The sequence below is a fragment of the Monodon monoceros genome, unplaced genomic scaffold (genome assembly GCF_005190385.1).
Source record: "Monodon monoceros isolate NGI ecotype Baffin Bay Population unplaced genomic scaffold, NGI_Narwhal_1 Super_Scaffold_10, whole genome shotgun sequence".
In the NCBI taxonomy this organism is placed as follows: Eukaryota; Metazoa; Chordata; class Mammalia; order Artiodactyla; family Monodontidae; genus Monodon; species Monodon monoceros.
The window spans coordinates 634,746-652,213 of NW_021703766.1; the positions used below are offsets into that span (position 1 = coordinate 634,746).

A 17,468-nucleotide genomic window follows, 5' to 3' on the forward strand; every position below is an offset into this window, starting at 1 on the left:
AAAACCTTCCCAGAAAGGTTGGCCCAGATGGCTTTAATGGAATTGTGTCAAACGCTGAAGGAAAGAATACTTTCAGCCACACAGAAACTTCCAAAGAACAGATAAGGGGAGGAGGGGTGGCTGCCACACTCCTTTCACAAAGGAGCAAAGCTCCCATACAGAAGCCTAACAAGGATGTCACAAGGAAACCACAGACCTGTGTTCCCTGTAAACACAGAAGCAAATGCCTTAACCGAGTATTAGCAAACCAAAGCTAGCAGTATGTGAAAAGGGCAATGCATCACGGCCGAGAAAGTTTACTAAAAGAAATTAGAGATATTCAAAACTTTAATCAGTATAACTAACCACATTAACAGAATAAAGAGGGAGACAAATAAAGGGGGTAACTCTATACAATCAATTCAAGAGGTAAAGAAAACCCATTTGATAATATTCAACCCACCCTATAATTCAACTCTCAGAAAACAATGGATAGGAATGTCCTCAAGCTAATATACGGTATCTGCAAAATGCTATAAGTAACATCATACTTAATAGTGAAATATTAATGTTTCTCCAAGATTGAGAATAAGTCAGTGATGTCCACCATTACCACTTCCAAATTAGACTCACCAAAATTTAAAATTCTCTTTATCAAAAGACTATTAAAAAAGTGAAATGAGAAACCAGAGACAGGGGGAAAGACTCACAACACGTATTTCTGACAAAGGCCTTTTATCCATAATATATACGGGACACCTACTGATTAGTTATAAAAAGACAACCCAATTTAAAAATGGACAAAAGCCTTGAAGAGGCATTTCATAAAAAGAAAATCTCTGAATGACCAGTAAGCGTATGAAAAGCGCTCAACACGATCACTCATCAGAGAAATGCAAATCTTATGAGGCCAGTGAGGTAGCAGCATTACACACCCACTAGGATGGCTGAAATCTAGAAAGCCCGACCCAGTTGCTGAAGGGTGGGGCACGCTGCAGACAGGAGCATAGAACGGATAAGCACTTGGGAAAGGGTTGGGAGTTTCTTAAAACATTTCACATACGTGATCCTGTGACCCACTAATTCTAACCCTGGGTATTTACCCAGAAGAAATGGAAATGTGCATCTGCAAAAAGACATATGAGAATGTTCCCAGCAGCTTCATTCATAAAGCCCAAACTGGGAAAAGCCAGATGCCCATGAACAGGAGAAGGGATGACAACTGTGGGTCCTCGGTGATGGAAGGAACTCGCCGCTTACACACGCAGCACAGATAAGCCTCAAAGGATGCCCAGTGGAGGAAGGGAAACACAAAGCCTACAGACGCTGATCCCATTACATGCAAATTTCAAGAACAGGTCAGCTAACTTATAGTAACAAAGACCAGAAGACGTGGTTGCCTGCAGGGGGGTGACTGGGGGTTGTCACGAAAGAACTTCTGGGGCAATGGGAATGTTTTCTTTCCCAGCCTGGGTGTGGGTTATACAAGTGTAGTCATCAAAACATACTAAACTGTACACTTAGATCTGTGCATTTCACTTCATGGAAACTAAAACTCAATAAAAGGAAACAAAAGCACCCTCACTGAGATGGCTAGAATCAGCAAGACTGACCACAGTAAGTGTGGGTAATGATCTGCAGTAACTAGGACTCTCACACATTGCTGCTGGGAGGATAAAACATGCACCCACTCTGCAGAACTCTTTGGCACTTCCAACCATAATTAAATATACATCCAGCCCAGTGGGTGTCCAGCACCAGCAGGTACAGATCCAAGAGAAATGTCCACAGAAAGATCTTTATGCAAATGTTTATAGCAGCTTTATTCAAAATATCCCCAAACTTGAAACAATCCAACCTCCTTCAACAGAAGAATGGATAAATTGTGGCGCTTTCATACAAAGGAAGGCAACACAGCAACACAAAAAGAACGAATTACAATTGATGGAACTCAAGAGTAAATCTTAAAATAGTACGATTAACTGAAAAGCACAAAAGGACACATACTATGGGGTCCACGTATATGAAGAGCATGTGAAACTCAGCTATGGTGCAGCCCCGACTAGGAGAGAACACTGTGGGCCATGTAAACGTGCTCTGTCTTTATCTGCGTGGTGACTGTCACACAGACACATACTTAGTTTACATACACTTTACTGTATGTAATTTATGCCTCAATTAAATAAAAGAAGCGTGACAACATTCCCCACTTTACAAACCCCGGTGAGTTGACAGCTCTAGGCTATGAGCATCAGCAATGCTGACGTCAGAAGGAGAGGGACAACTGGGCGTTATGTGCCCTGCTGGACAGATACACACACTGCCTGTGAAGTCTCCTCCCTGCCAAAGCAAAACAAAACCCTGAACCTCATCACGCCTCTAGACCTAACTCCCAACTTTCAAGAAGTATAAGGGATAGCGAGGCATGTTAAACGACACCACAGGGATGTAATCCACAAGATCAGACTGGGGGAAAGTCTACAGGACACACAATTTCATAAACAAAAACTGCAAGGAAAAGACTGAGGAGAAACTGAGGAAGTAAAACCATGAGCAGTGGTCCAGCCGCCGAGAGCAAAGTGCCTGTGAGAATCCCCGGGGCACAGAGACCTCCTGATAGGCCTTCCCGCCCAGCAGGACCCCTGTGGCGTCCTTGACCAGGCCCTGCAGCTTTCTTGCTATCTTCTCACACCACTGTGTTAATCTGGACAGAATCCCTCAGCTCCCTTGCAAGCTCTGATGTGCAGATTTGCTGGAAATCCTGTGGGGCATCCTACTTCCCACTGGCTTGTTAAAGAAACTCTGTCCGCCAAGTCCGCGCTGGCCTGGCCAGGCCGCTCCCCGAGGTGGAGGGCAGTGCCCTCGCTGCCACCTGGCACCAGGGAAGGCATGGGTCCTTGGAGGACACACCGGACAGCACTCGGGCATCTCCGGGAGCGTGGGTATCCCGATCTGGCTAACCAGGAACAGCCTCGAGCCCGTTCCTTCTCACTCACGGTGGCAGCGTCTGCAGGTTAGCGCCTGCAGTGTGCAGACCACTGGTGTGCAGACCCCGCCACTACCCAGCCTGGCGAGTCCCGACAACCGCCTCACGGGGGGGTGCTTATCCTGCTCACCAGGGCTCGCCCGTCGCCACGAGCACTAGGACAAGGAGACACAAAGCAGCGCAGACCGTACCACGTCCAAGGTGAGGTGCAGGGCCCTGGCCCGAGAGGAAAGGGGACAGGCTGGGTGAGGTGGCCGTCACTCTGGGAACCTATGGTCCTGGCCAGGCCTCTGGTGGACGCACATGTGGTCCTCACCCAGGCTTCCCACCGGAGGCTGAAGGAAGGACAGAGCTCACACTCAGCCGAATGAAGGGGGAGGACCGGCCCTAAAGTCATCAACTCAGACACTTGACCCCTGGCACAGAAACGACATCTGCCCCGGGGGCTGCCTCCTGAGAACTGTTGCAGCCGGGAAGGCGTGGCCATTGTGAGAACTCACCCCCATTGGCAAAGGGAACAGCAGCACCGCCACCGTGCCGCGTCCCCGCTGCTTCAACACGTCCATACACTTCAAAGTTGAAGGTCGGGCGATCCCGTCAAAAGCCTCTCTAGGGCCTGCGTCTTACCAGTGAAAACACGCCTGCGGCAGCCAGACCGCAGAGCCCAGACGGATGTGAGCAGCTCCCAAGCGGGCTGCACACAGGAGCCCACACCGGATGCAGCAGAGCGAGGGTCCGGGGCCTTTTCACGCACCAGCTCCCCGACGTGACCCTGCAGAGCATCCGGGACTGGAACCTGGGGCTAGACCCCCAGCAGGACTGCCCTGCCCAGCAAAAGCCAGGACAGGGTTGGAGCACAGCTGCCACGGACGCCTCCTCAGCTTGAAGCAGTGGCCAGGGGTTAAGCCATCACCCGTTTCTGGCAATTCTAACAACACACGGGAGGGCTCTTATTCTGTTTTTAAGGTGCTCTGGCCAAAGTCTGGCAATGACAGAGGACACTCCACAATGAAAGGCTGGAGACAGGAGAACAGATGCCTGTTTATCCCGTTCCATGGGACTGTGTGCGCGGCCCCGCCCTAGTGGCCCCAGGCTGTGGGTCAGATCCGAGATGCACTTGAGCTTAAGAGCTCTGCTTCCCTCCCCCAACTCCGCCTGCAGACACCTCCACCCACTTCAACAAGACGCAGATTTCTCAAAGCCCAGAATGAACGACCTCTGCGGCCACAGGTGTGCCAGGCAGCAGGCTTCACCGGAGTCCCGAGCAGGGCACTGGTCTCTACAGAGTGCCCTGGCAGTGGCCCCAGCAGCCTGCACCGCCGAGCCGAAAGCAGCGCCACGCGCCGGGGTCTGCGCCCTCCTGCCTCACCGGCCGGGCCCCACCCTGACTCAGTGCCTCTCCGAGAGCCACCGTGATCCTGAGAAGTCACCGGAGCACGTTATCTGCGACAAGGAATCGATCGCAGCCAGGCAGCCTAATCAACAACCAGACTGCATTCCGCGGGGCTGACGGCGGACAGCCCGCCATCACTCTTCCTGCCGTCCCTGAGGCACCGCCACCGCATCAGTCAGCCTCGCGGGACGCAGACAGCCCCTCACCCCACCGTTCACGGAAGGGCTTGAAGCCACCAGGAGCTGAGACCGTGTCAACACCAGTGCAGGTTTCTGGGCCCCGCACCTCTTTACACTCATTTCTTTGTTTTTTGTTTTCAATGAATGGTAATACACTTTTTTTTTTTTCTTTTTAAATATATTTACGTATTTGGCTGCGCTGGGTCTTAGTTGCGGCAGGCGGGATCTTCGTTGCCCCATGTGGGATCTTTACTTGTGGCATGTGGGATCTAGTTTCCTAACCAGGGATCGAACCCAGGCCCCCTGCATTGGGAGCGAGGAGTCTTAGCCGCTGGACCACCAGGGAAGTCCCCACGTGCATTTCTCAAAAACAAGCTTAGACAAGCCCCGATATTTAATAGTGCTAAAGGTGGGGTTTTCCTATCAATAGTATAAGTAGATTCACAAAGCTCTGAAACTCAGGGCTGCGTCTTTTATCAACCACAGCAAATGTGTTTGACTCTTCAGCCCTGCTGCATGGTTCTGAGAAACCCCAAGTCAGTGCCTAGGATCGGGAAGGTCTGAGCTGACTGTCCCGGCAAGCTGCCCTGCAGCCTCTGGTCTCCAGCCCCCAGGCAGGAGAGAGGCAGCATCCCAGGGTCTCGCTCTCAGAGGTGCAGGCTAAGTAGTGACAGCGAGGGGCCACTGGAGTGACGGGAGACAGCTGGAGGCCAAAGAAAATAAATGGGACCTGGTGGCCTGGGAGCAGGTGGGAATCCCTGAGGTTTGTTTCCCTGTTGAGTGCTTCCTTGTCCAAAATCCGCTCTCGTTTTCACAGTATCTAAGCTACACAGGTACATGTTGAACAGAGCCAATCCCATTAGGCTTTACACCAGCAAGACCTCTCGGGAGGGTGAACACCAAGGCCGTCAGGTGGAGCTGCCCACACCCCAAGGATGATATTCCACATGGAACCCCCGGCTCAGGGACACTGAGAAGCCCGCCCGTGTAACCCGCCACCTGCGGCCACGGGCAGTGGCAGATGGAACTGAGCTGTGAGCACAAGAGGCCCCATCTGCCGTCCTGGTCTTTTTTTTTTAATTTAATTTTTGGCCACATTGGGTCGTCGTTGCTGCACGCGAGCTTCTCTAGTTGCAGCGAGCAGGGGCTACTCTTTGTTGCAGTGTGTGGGCTTCTCACTGCAGTGGCTTCTCTTGTTGTGGAGCACAGGCTCTAGGCGCATGGCATTCAGTAGTTGCAGAGCATGGGCTCAGTAGTTGTGGCTCACGGGCTCTAGGGCACAGGCTCAGTAGTTGTGGCGCATTGGCTTAGTTGCTCCACGGCATGTGGGATCTTCCTGGATCGGGGCTCGAACCCGTGGTCCCCTGCATTGGCAGGCGGATTCTTAACCACTGCGCCATCGGGGAAGTCCCCGCCCTGGTCTTTATACACATCTACAAACCCAAAGTGTGCAGAGAACTCTATCCCTTTAAGGGAACCTTGTGGTGGGTTTTTCAGCGGAATGTTATTATGTTTATCTGCTTATGCTCTGATTCCTGAGGAGCTGATACAGTAAAGTTTTCATTAAACAAATAACCACTCCCCTAAGTGACTTTCAGGGACGCTCCCCCCAGAGGCCTGTTCACAAGTCCAGATGATCACAATGACAAAAGCCAAGGGGGAGCCTGTGGAGAGGGTTCAAGGAGCCAGTGTTCCCTCGTGGCCCATGGGGCCCGTAAGTGATAACCGTCCATTCATCTACAACAGCTCTGAGCCACCTGCTCTAGGCCCTGGGGACAGGCCCTAAACAGAAGGAAAACCATGCCCTCGGAGGTGACATTTTAGGGGGAGAGAATGAGGACCCACAGCAGAGTCTATGTGGCTTCGAGGGGGGAAGTGCTACACTGAACAGTAGCACAGATTAGGCCAGCACGGGGGCCAAGATGCACAGAGACTGAGCCTGCAGGCCCAGGGCGGTGGAGGTAGGTGGGGAGGAGAAGGTGGCGGTGGAAGAGGCCAGCAGGGGCTGGGGCTCCCCTCCTGGACGAGGCAGCCACACTTCCTGCTCTTTCTTTACCTTCCTGGGTCTGTGCTTTGGGGAAGGAAAGGCCTGCTCAGTCTGCAGGCCAGCAGCCTGCCTGCACCCCTGCCTCGCCCACCAGGCACTCACATGGATCAGGAATGAGGAAATCAGGAAGCTGGGACTGTAGCCGGCTGGTCAGCCACTGCGGCTTAGCCTGTCCGGGTCCTTGATCTAAGCTCAGGGTGGGGCACCCCTCCGTCCTCCTCCTGTCTTTGTGGTGCCCTGCAGGGAGGCCCTCCAAGTGAATGAAGCATTGGGGGGAGGGCAATTTGCATTCTGTGGAGACCCCAGGGCGCTCCTGCACTCCTGCTGCACAAGCCCAGACAGTCACAAAACTTCCCTGGGACTAGGGGACGAGCTGGCTGTCCCCACTTGCCCTTAGCAGTCACTCCCGATAGCCTCAGGGCCCCTCTTTCTCCCCCTCCCCGCTGCCCAGTCAGTTCAGTCAGAGGCCCCTTAGGAAGCCATGTGTGCCGGGCCGGACCGACCCCTTTGGAGAGTCACTGGGACTTGTGTTAAGAGGCAGACAGCCCTCTGTAGACCCCACTGTCTAAATCCTGAGGCCCTGCAGCTGAAAAACGAACAGCAGGATGGGGGCGGAGCTGCGGTAGTGGGCGGAGGAGGGGGCTGGCTGGCTGGGTGGGGTCTGAACGGGCTGCCCTGGCCCTCGGACTGCCACTTCTACTGTTTGGCTCGCCGGTCTGTCCACAGCGCTCACGCCGGATTTTAAGCTATGTTCTCCTCTAAACCCAACAGCATCACCTGTCAGCACACAGGGTCCCCAGCTTCCCTGACGCTGGTCTGCACGCAGCACCCTTGCAAACAGGAGGAGAAAGGGTCCCTGCTTCTCCCTGCTTTGCGTTGCTGGGATTGGGCTCAGTGCCCACCCTGCGCCAGGCTCATCGCTCCTCCGTTAGAGGACGAGACGGAAGGTCAGGGAGGTGCGGGGCTCGCCCGGGACCAGCCTGTCTGTAGCACCTCGTCCTCTCACTCTGACCTGGCACCAGCACCGATGTGAATTAAGGCTCCAGGCGTGACGTGAGGACGGGCCGGAGACGATCTATCTAGAGCTGCCTCTTTCTGGTGGAGACAGAGGAGGCCGACTTCAGTGAACGATGGATTCTGCAGACCAGGGACCCCAGGCCTCAGGGACCCCTCGTGAGGAAATTCACCCTGGAATAAAGTGACTAAACAACAAGCTCTGTGCTGCGGGCCGAGCCTGGGCACCTCTCCAGAGACCTCACTCGGCAGCAGTCTCCAAGCCACTCCTCTCCTGGGGCTGCAGACCTGCAGGACAGCAGCCAGCACAGGAGCCCCGCCCCCACAGGAGCCCTGCCCCACCTGGAGCCCATCCCCCAGCCGGAGCCCTGCCCCCACAGGAGCCCACCCCCACCTGGAGCCCCGCCCCCCACAGGAGCCCGCCCCCACCTGGAGCCCAGCCCCCATCTGAAGTCCAGCGCCCACAGAAGCCCAGCCCAGGTGCTTCCTGGGCTCTCCCACTTCGCATTCCCACGCTGTATAGGTTACGGCGTGAGTCAGTGACAGAGTAGGGTCTCGTTCAAGCCCTGTGCTTCCTGGCGGCCCCACGGGGACGTGTCACTTCGGCAGCCTCTCCGTGCAGTCAGCCCATCACCACCTCAGAGCCCTGCCTTCAGGCACCTGTCCCCACCAGTCCATGGGACACGGAGGCTGGGATGGGGCTGCGGCACAGCAGCTCACCACGTGCCGGAGGCAGGGGCAGCGTCTGGCCAGGTCGCTCCCCTCCTTCTGCACTCTGCAGTGCCCGCTCTGCCCCACCTCGTAGCCACTCGGCCTCCCTCCCCCGCTGACCGCACGGCAGTGCTGGGAAAGAACCACCTGCTGGAAAGGGGGACCGGTGGGGAGACTGGCACGGAGCCCCCAGCTGGGCCATCCGCTTGGGACCTTGAAAGCCAGCAGTCAGCTGCATAACAGCCCCAAGACATCCACGTGCTCACCCCCGTGGATGCGCCCCCTCACGTGGCAAAGGGGACTCTGCAGGGGTCTGGAGATGCTGCGGCTGCCCTGGACACTGGGTGGGCCCGACATGGTCACGGGGTCCTCATGTAGAGGGAGATCTGGCCACAGAAGAGGCAGCGGCCACGAGAATACAGAAGCAGAGGTGGGGGTGATGCAGCCACAAGGCAGGGCACACAGGCGCCTGCAGCAGCTGGAAGAGGCAGGAGCAGATTCTGCCTCGCAGCCTCCAGACAGAATCAGGCCTGCGGCACCTGGCCCTTAGCCCCGCGAGCCTCATCTTGGACTTGGCCTTCCAGAACCGAGAGTACACACTTGGGCTGTGCGAAGCCCCAGTGGGGACCCTCTGCTCCAGCAGTAACAAGAAACTCGCCGCTGGGACTCTGCACCCCAGAGAAGGGACCTAGCCCAGGGAGGCCCAGAGCCCGCGACGCCGAGAGCCCGGCCCTGACTCACCAGCTGAGCGCTGAACTCGGGCAGCATCACGCAGGTGGCGCCCACCCAGAGCGGACAAAGCAGCTTGTTGACCACGCCGTGGACATGGTGCAGCGGGAGGACGTGGAGGATCACGTCGTCCTTTGTCCAGGCCCATTTGCGGACCAGCCCCGTCACCTGGAAGACAGGAGCACAGCCTCAGAATAGGACGGCGCACACAGCCGGCCGCCCCGGCCGAAAAGGCAGGAGGAGATGGCCGCTGCCCCGCCCTTGACGGCACGGGAGGACATGGTAACAGAATGACCTGGGGTCTGACCGCGGAGCCGTCTGTCCACCACTTACCCTCCTGCTAGAGAACAGGGCCGCATGCAGTCAGGGGCTTCAGCCAGTTTGAAAGGGCCTTTGATTTGGGGTCAAAGGCCTCTACAGACTCTGGGCGGCTCTCCCGTCAGGCGGCTCCGACAGGCCCTGGGACTCTGGCCTCGCCAGAGTCCAGGCTTGAACCCGGCTGTCTGTCTGAGCCACGTCTATTCTGGTAGCACCCTCGCCCCGGCTTAGCCTGAGTCCATGGCGTTGGCCTCTGACCTCCCTCTTTGTGGGCCCCAGTCCTGCCGTGTAAGAGTCTTCACTGTGCCTGCAAATGCTCTTTGGAAGCAAGAAGAGTACAAACTGCAGATAGATGCAGCGGCCGGGGCGCCTCACAGAAATGGTAACTGAGGCCACGGAACACAAGATAACACCTACGATGTGGCGCACACGAGTTCCTGCTTCTCGTTTCCCAGATCAGCCGCAATTCTAGGTGCTGACGGCACATTCTGGATAATCGCTTTGTGGCTGGTTTCCTTTAAAACCTCAGCGTCACATATAGTGGCCCGTTCCATGCTCCACACGCCACGGCTCTAGAGGAGCCCGAGGGGGCCTGTTAACCCCCCGGCACCTGGGCACTGCACCCCCTACACCGCCAGTGGGGCTGCTGGTCACACGGCCCAGGGGTGGGACGGTGAGAGCTGTGACTGGCCCTACAGAATGAACAGAAGGCCGCCTGCCGTGACTGCTGCTGGGACTGGCCTGCGGGGACACAGCAGACACCTCCCGACTATGGTGGCCCCAGAAGCACTCACCACAGCCCTGATGTTCTGATGCGTGCTCAGGACACCCTTGGGTCTCCCCGTGGTCCCGCTGGTGTAGATGATCATGGCGCCCCGGTCTCTCCAGTCCCACTCTGGCAGCCGGCCTTCCCCGGGGTCCTCGGCTGCCCCGTGGTAGACTGCGGGCGGGAGAGGCAGGAGCGGGACCCCCAACTTCTGGACCACTGGGCTCAGGAGCTCCACGTGCTCTGGGCCGGCGAGAACCACAGAGCTGCGCGAGTCCTGGATGAAATACTCCAGCTGGGCCTGGGGGTGCTTCCTGCAGAGGGGGACGGCGATGCCGCCGCTCATCCACGTGGCCCACTGCGCCACCACGAAGGAGACGTCATTGCCGCACAGGAGGGAGACCCTCTCCTCCCGGAGGTCCCCGTCGGCACACCCACGGAGCCGGCAGATCTCCCGGGACAGGCAGAGGCTGCGGGAGTAGAGGTCCTTGTACGTGTGGCTGCCGTGCTGGTCGACGAGGGCGATCCTGTCCCCGAAGCCCAGGGCGCGGCGGAAGCCCAGCGTGCTGCTGTCAGAGCGCACGGCCGGGGCCGTGTGCAGTGTGCTGCGTCCTCTGCACCTCCGGGGGGCTGGCCACCAACATGGCCCAGGCCAGGCCCAGGCCAGGCGCCGGAGGGACATCACCACGCGGGGCAGCGTCGCAGCAGCAGACGCCAAGTGCCGGTACCTGGCAGGAAGAGAGGGCACTGTGGTCACTGCCCTGTCCTGCCGGACCCCCACGGCGGCCAGGAGAGGCGGCCTCACTTCCAATCACAGGGGGACATCCCGAGACCGGAAACGCTAACGATCTCACAACACACACCTTTGGAACTTAAATGACCCAAGTTTCAGCTTTTTATTCAATCTCATTGCTTTAAAGGTTTTAAAAACATGCAAGATTCTAAAACAATGAACTAAACTAGGTGAAGCCAAGGAGAAACAAACAGAACTCAATGCACTTCAGGTAAATTCTGAATAACGGTTTTCAAAAACCTGAACCCGGAGAAGTACGAGCCAAGAGAAGTAAGTACCAAGGGCCCTTGAACAGTGCAGTGTGCACGACGCGGGTCCACTTACGCGCGGGTTGTTGTCACTAATCTGCACTGCGGCACTTACACGAGTGTGAATACGGAGGGCGGGGATGTGCAGGAAGGGCCGGCTGTGAAGTTACTCGGATTTTCGTCTGTGGGGTCGCTCCTAACGCCCACCCGACCCCCTCCTGGTTCAAGGGCTGGCTGTGTTCCCTCCCCGCCAGCAGCGGGGCCTGGAGATTCCAGCGAGCGGAACACAGACACTGGGCTCGCTTCTGCTCTGGAACACGTGCCAAGCCATGGACTCTTAGGAACCTGTCTAAAATAGAGCAGAGACGCAAATAGGGCAGGTTCACATGTCTGCAAAGCGTCACTCTGTTTTTTAAGCCAAAACATAACTCTTCCCCCTCTTCCCCTCAGCCTAACTACTAAACAATGACCAAAACAGTCCACCAGGAGGAGGGCTCCCCAGGAAGGCTGTGAGCCACGACCCGCACCTGGAATTCTCCAGCGTGCTCAAGAGGAGGAGGCCTGGGAAAGGGTGGCCGGGCGCACCCCTCCACGCTGCCGCCCCTCCACTCGAGAGGTCAGGAGCCCTCCTGACCCCCGGGACCACGGAAGACGGTTCCTTCCCAGCGCCAGGGCGGCCAGCAAGGTCCACGGGCCACCACCTGCCCTGGCTCGGCGTCCCCACTGCCGTGCCCTCCCCACTGTAGCCTCTGCTGCCTCTGCTCCGCCTGGGCGCTCTCAGCCAGAGCAGCGTTCCTGACGGGGGGCTGATGGATGCACCAGCTCCCCCGGTTGTTCCTGAAGGATTTTTAATGAGTATTATTTGGTAACACACTTAATATATTACGTGTGTTTTCACCTTCGACCACCCTGTTCAATAAGCAAGGCAAGCACTGTTAACCCTATCTCACCCACAAGAAAATTCAAAGTCCCCCCTCCTAAATCACAGCCAGGAGCCCAGCTGGAGCCTTCCCACCCCCAGCCATCGTTCCCCACCAGAGTCACCACGCCAGACGCCCACGGCCACCCTGGCCCACGACAGCACAAGGAAATGGCCTGATGCTGGCTATGCCGTGGTGGGGGGGCGTGTCTCTCCCTGTTACTGGGGCGGGGCCGGGGGCGGGGCCGGGGGCGGTGGGCAGACTTCACAGGGACCCTAGAGGGTACTTCTGAGTGCCAGAGGCTGATGAGGGCGCCTCCAAGGGGCTGTCCAACATCATAAAATACAACTTGTAACCCTCGTTCCCGTTCCAACGGGCCCAGCAAAGCAGGGAAGGTGGGGACTGGTGGGCGGGCAGCCCCGCACTTGCCGCCAGGAGGCTGCTTCTCCCGGGCTCAGTGCCTCCTCTCCCCGACAAGCCTCACTCTTCCGTCTCCTTCATTAACTTGCTACAGGGGAAAACAAATGTGCTATGTTTGTTACATGTACCAAACAGTTTTGTTCTCTGTTGTTAATTTAAAAAACAGACTACACACAACACTTCATAATTACCTAACAAAACAAACAGCCCACAGCAGTAAAGGTCGGGACTGAGCTCTCCTCTGTCCTGAGATCCTCCGCGTGCTGGCTGCCCCGGGTGGCAAGGGCTCTGACACAAGGTCTCCCAGCCTCCCAGCCCAGCAGGCGGAAACCTGGCACCAGGGAGATGCCCGCCTGCCTGACCCTCCTGCCTGCAGGGGCCTCGGCGGCCCCACCTCCTCCCCAGCGGCTGCTCTGAGGTCCTGTGGAAACACTCCCAAAAGCTCCAGGCCTCCCCCACCGGTGGGCTCTCCAGTACACGTGGCCCACACCCCTTCCAGATGAAGGAGGCCAGAGTGTCTTGTGACGTCCTGGGCTCTGCCCTCTACACAAGGTTCAGAGGCGGGCTCGCAGTTGGTTTCACACCTCTGGATTTCTGTTACTATAAAGAAACCTGACAAATTGTAAGAAAACAGCTGGGCTTGACCAGAGAAAATAAGAAATGTGATAAACATGTGAGATGTGCCAGTTTCACAAAGAAAATGAGCTAGTGTGGGCTTCCCTGGTGGCGCAGTGGTTGAGAGTCCGCCTGGCAACGCGGGGGACACGGGTTCATGCCCCGGTCCGGGAAGATCCCACATGCCGTGGAGCAGCTGGGCCCGTGAGCCATGGCCGCTGGGCCTGCGCGTCCGGAGCCTGTGCTCCGCAACGGGAGAGGCCACAACAGTGAGAGGCCCGCGTACTGCAAAAAAAAAAAAGAAGAAAAGAAAAGAAAATGAGCTAGTGAGAAGCAAACCAGGGGCTTTAAGCGCTTCCTCTTCTCACTTCTAGCAAATTCTTTTCTATTTACTTTACAGGCAGGAGAAACTAAAACAAAGAGAATCTATAAACAGAAAACCTACCGCACAACGTTTCTCGGTTACAGCCCGAGGCCTGAGTCTTGTTGGTGACCACGCAAGACAGATGTTCTGGGGTGCCCGCTGAAGTGACAGCATTTTCTGGGGTGTTGAGGAGCACAGCACTCAGGCACTGGGTGCCGTGGAGGACAGACAGACGGACAGCCAGGAGTGGCTGCTGCTCCCACCCCTCTGCCTGGCAGGCCTTACAGGGCTTCACAGGCAGTCACAGCTGCTGCCAGTGAGACCCACCGGCTCAGCCTTCCTCTGTCCAGACACCCCATGAGGGGCCTAGGAAGGGCAAACTTTCTGCCTGCTCCCCCTGGGGCCCCAGGGACTGGACCACACTGAGGGGGGCCAGTCAGAGAGAAGCTGGGGTCTGAGAACTTGAAATGAAAACTGGAAGACAGGCTGACCTCCACTTCCCCTCCCTCCCTGGCCGGGGGTGGGAGGGCTAGCTGACTTCTGACTCCACAGCAGCGAATCCACAGTGGGCTGGGGACGGATGCCGGGGGCAGGCAGTCAGAGCAGCACCTCCAAGGAAAACAGAGAGGTGAAGCCACCTGCCCAAGGCCACAGAGCAACTGGAGAAACAGCATGGAGACCCCGGCCCGGCTGGCTGCAGCCCACCGACCCACTCTGAGACACCACAGGTGGTGAGGAAGGCCCTGGGCAGGGAAGGCCAAGTCCGTGCTGGGAGCTGCCCCAAGAGACACCACACATTAACTGGGCGGCACCCCCAGCCTAGTGACGGCTCAGCCGTCCAAAGAGGGCACTCAGCAGTCCCTTCTAGATGCGACATGAAAACAGGAAATGCAAGCCCTCTGTTCCCACGGTTTTGTTTTTTAAATGTATCCTAAGGAAATAATCAGCCATGTACATAAAGGTTCACTGTGGGGTGTTCACTGCAGGGTTATTTCTGATATTGAAAAACTGGGGCTAGGCCGGGTGGTCCGGAAGGTCTGAGGAGGCCAGGGCACACACACGCGTGTGGGGCTGGGCCACGGCCCAACTGCACCAGCCCCCGCAGCGCTGCTCAGGGGAGGGACGTCCCTCCAGAGACAGGAAGGTGAGCCTCCAGGTGGACACGAGGCAGCAGGGCCACAGGTGGCTTTCGTTTTCTTCTTAGCGCTGCTCCATTTGCTCCAGATTTTCTGCAATGAGCACGTACGACTTTTGTAATCAGATTTTAAAAGTCTAATAAATGACATTTATATTTTCAAATGGAGATATTTCAACCTCAGCATTAACATTTTCTTTGGTACAAAAAAGGAAAAGGAAAAAAAATAGAAAAAAAGAGGAAAATATTAAAATTATTTGTTCTGGATGGTGGATCTACAGGGTGTCTGTAATTTTCTGTAGCTCTTTAATGTCTCAAAACGACAGAGGCAAATAAAAATGAGATAGCCTTCTTCTCTCAAGTAAACCTAGTGGTTCACGGAAGGCTCACGGGGACAATGAAGAAGTCCTCACAGAAGCAGCTGGAACGCCCACTGCGCTGGCCCTCAGAGCACCGCAGGGCTGGCGTCCGGCAGCAGTGACCTGGCCCCAGTGTCCCAGTGCTGGGAGGTGGCAAGACCGCCTGGCTCCGCGTGGGGACAGGTGTCCCAAGGCAGGGTGGAGCAGGTGGCTGGAGCTCGGGGGACGGGGAGCCTGCCAGGTGACCTGCAGGGAGGGAGGCTCAGGGACACGTAGCTGTGCTCACACGGGGGTGTCTGTGGAACAGACGCTGAGAAGGGTTTCTGCCTGCTCACCACGGAGCCTCACAACCCAAATGACTTTTAATCGGGTAAACACTGCCAGAGTGGCCTCCAGAGAAGCTGCACTAATTTTTTCTCCCACTGAACATGTGGGAACATGGGGCCACCCCTTCAAAACAGCCTTTATGTGCTCCCGAAACCACCCATCATCGAGCCATTCAATACAGAGCTAAAATCTCCAAGGTCAAGGGGAGCAAGGCCCTGCCTTGAACAAGCAGAAAGAACGAGGTCAGGTCAGATGACTGTGTCCTGAGCAGGTCCAGGTGCAGAAAGACCAACAGCTACCTCAGGAAAAGAGGCCACGCCTTCCAACCACCAGCCCCCTTGGCCACGGGGCCCCCCATCACTGCCGGTGGCACAGCCCGGAGTGATGTTGCCACCCAGTAAATGCAATTTGGCCACGGATTTCTCCCTGTCTCGATTAACCAACGTCATGAGGTCAGCATCACCGCGCAGCAATGTGAAAAAATCCCAGCCAAGAACACGGAAACCTGAATTCTGGTGAACCAGACGCCTTCTCCCGGGCAGGCCACACCGCGCTCAGCTCCCTCCAGGAGGCCAGAGCCCAGGCAGAGACCCAGCAGAAGCCCCTCAGTGCTCTGACCATCAGGTTCCCAGGCCAGACCACTTAGGTGCACGGCCCTTTCAGGACACACACCCAACACCGGGAAGATGACATCTGTCACGTCCTAACCGGGGTGCTGGTTGAGAGCACAGATTCTAGAGTCAAAACAGACCCAGACTGGAACATTCACTGGTTTTTCCGAGTTTTCCTCAGCCGTCTAAGCCTTCGGTTCCTGTGAGAACCGCCCAGCACACACAGTGGGAAGCTCACGGCCCAGCCATCCTCAGCACCATGCTCACCACGGAGCCATGTGACAAAAATTACTCGATAAGAATGATACTTGCATTCAAATGAAGGCGGCTGGTTTCGAAATGAATCAAATGGCACCTGACGGATCATCACCACCTGCCGCCAACCCTGCCCGCTGTCTGCGGACTCGGTGAAGGTGCGCGGCTGGGGAGGGGCCCGCACTCTCCCTCTGTGCTGGACACTTGTTTCAGCATGCTGCCTGCGGTTTGGGGAGCCGTTTTCAAAGTTACGTTTTTAAGTAACAGACATTCACACTGCATTCAAATCAAAAACACCAAAAGGGAAAAACAAACGCTTAAACCCATCTCCATATTAAGACGTAAAATACTATTTTAAAGATGCCATCTGGAGGGATGAAGCTTACAATCTTGGGCCGTGGCTTAATCCACAGATGCCGTCTGCCTTGAAGAGTGGCTCTGGGACATGGGGTGGGGGCACAGTAGGGACTGAGGAAAGCTCGCTAGACTCGCTGGGCTTTCACGTTTCACATCAGAACCTCCGGGGGCCCCCTGAAGCCTGCTGGGGATGTCTGTGCTCCTGGGCCCAGCACCGGTGCCCCCTACCCCCACCTGTCCCTGCCTAGGTCTCCAGACAAACATGCCCCTCCTCGGGATGGAAGCCTACAAACTCCCCAAACACGGGATTCCTGTTCCCACCTCCAATTGTCATCCTTCTCCCTTTTGGCAAACTCCTAATCATCCTTCAAAGCCCCGCTGAGTATCACCTCCTCTTTAGTGCACAAAGCAAACAAAGCAAGTGGGGGGGAGGGGCGTGGTGCTTCAAGGAGGATTCCTGCGGCCCAGTGAGGCCGGAAATGGATTTGTTTCCGACAAGGTAGATCAACTTCCCTCCAACTATGGCTGAACGTGGACTTGACTCACGCCTACACCCCGGGGGCCTGGACGTCGCCACCAGCGCCGCGAAGGGAAGGCAGGGTCCCCACTTGACGCAGCCCCTGCGAGGGAGGGGGCGGGGCGGGACGCGGGGTGGAGGAGCGGGGGTGAGGGGTGAGGGGGCGGGCTCTACCTCCGCAGGCCGGACTCGCGCTCCTCCTCCTTGCCGGGTCGGAACCGGAACCGGAACCGCGGCTGCGCGCGCACCCCCGCGTCCGGCGCCCAAGCGCGTCCCCCGGCGCGGCACCGCGCCGCGGGTTCCGGGCGCGAACGTTCCCCACGACCGGTCGTCGCGGCCCCGGGGCCCGGGCGGCAGCGTGTTAACCGCTCCCATCCCGAAGCGGGTTGGGAACCGGGCGCCTCAGGTGTCCTAACTCCCTGTTG

At 56.9% G+C, this 17,468-nt stretch overlaps 1 protein-coding gene across 9 annotated transcripts in view; it reads right to left on the reverse strand.

The window, feature by feature from the left end:
• The window catches only part of ACSF3 (acyl-CoA synthetase family member 3), a 57,995-nt gene extending 40,742 nt beyond the window's left edge, over positions 1-17,253 (reverse strand). For 6 of the 9 annotated variants that reach the window (XR_003790741.1, XR_003790753.1, XM_029202332.1 and 3 more), the window contains exons 1-3: positions 11,279-12,238; positions 10,151-10,850; positions 9,051-9,206 (exon numbers count right to left, since the gene is read on the reverse strand). Coding sequence is in view for 7 of the 9 variants with exons in the window: in XM_029202332.1 (XP_029058165.1) it covers positions 9,051-9,206; positions 10,151-10,850; positions 11,279-11,589 (1,167 nt within the window). In the remaining 2 variants the exon portion in view is untranslated. Of the gene's footprint in view, positions 1-9,050; positions 9,207-10,150; positions 10,851-11,278; positions 12,239-13,563; positions 13,660-13,973; positions 14,712-16,847; positions 17,007-17,217 lie in introns of those variants that run through there. The other 3 variants (XM_029202357.1, XM_029202365.1, XM_029202372.1) reach the window with 3 other exon arrangements.
• Between the last annotated feature and the right edge of the window lie 215 nt (positions 17,254-17,468).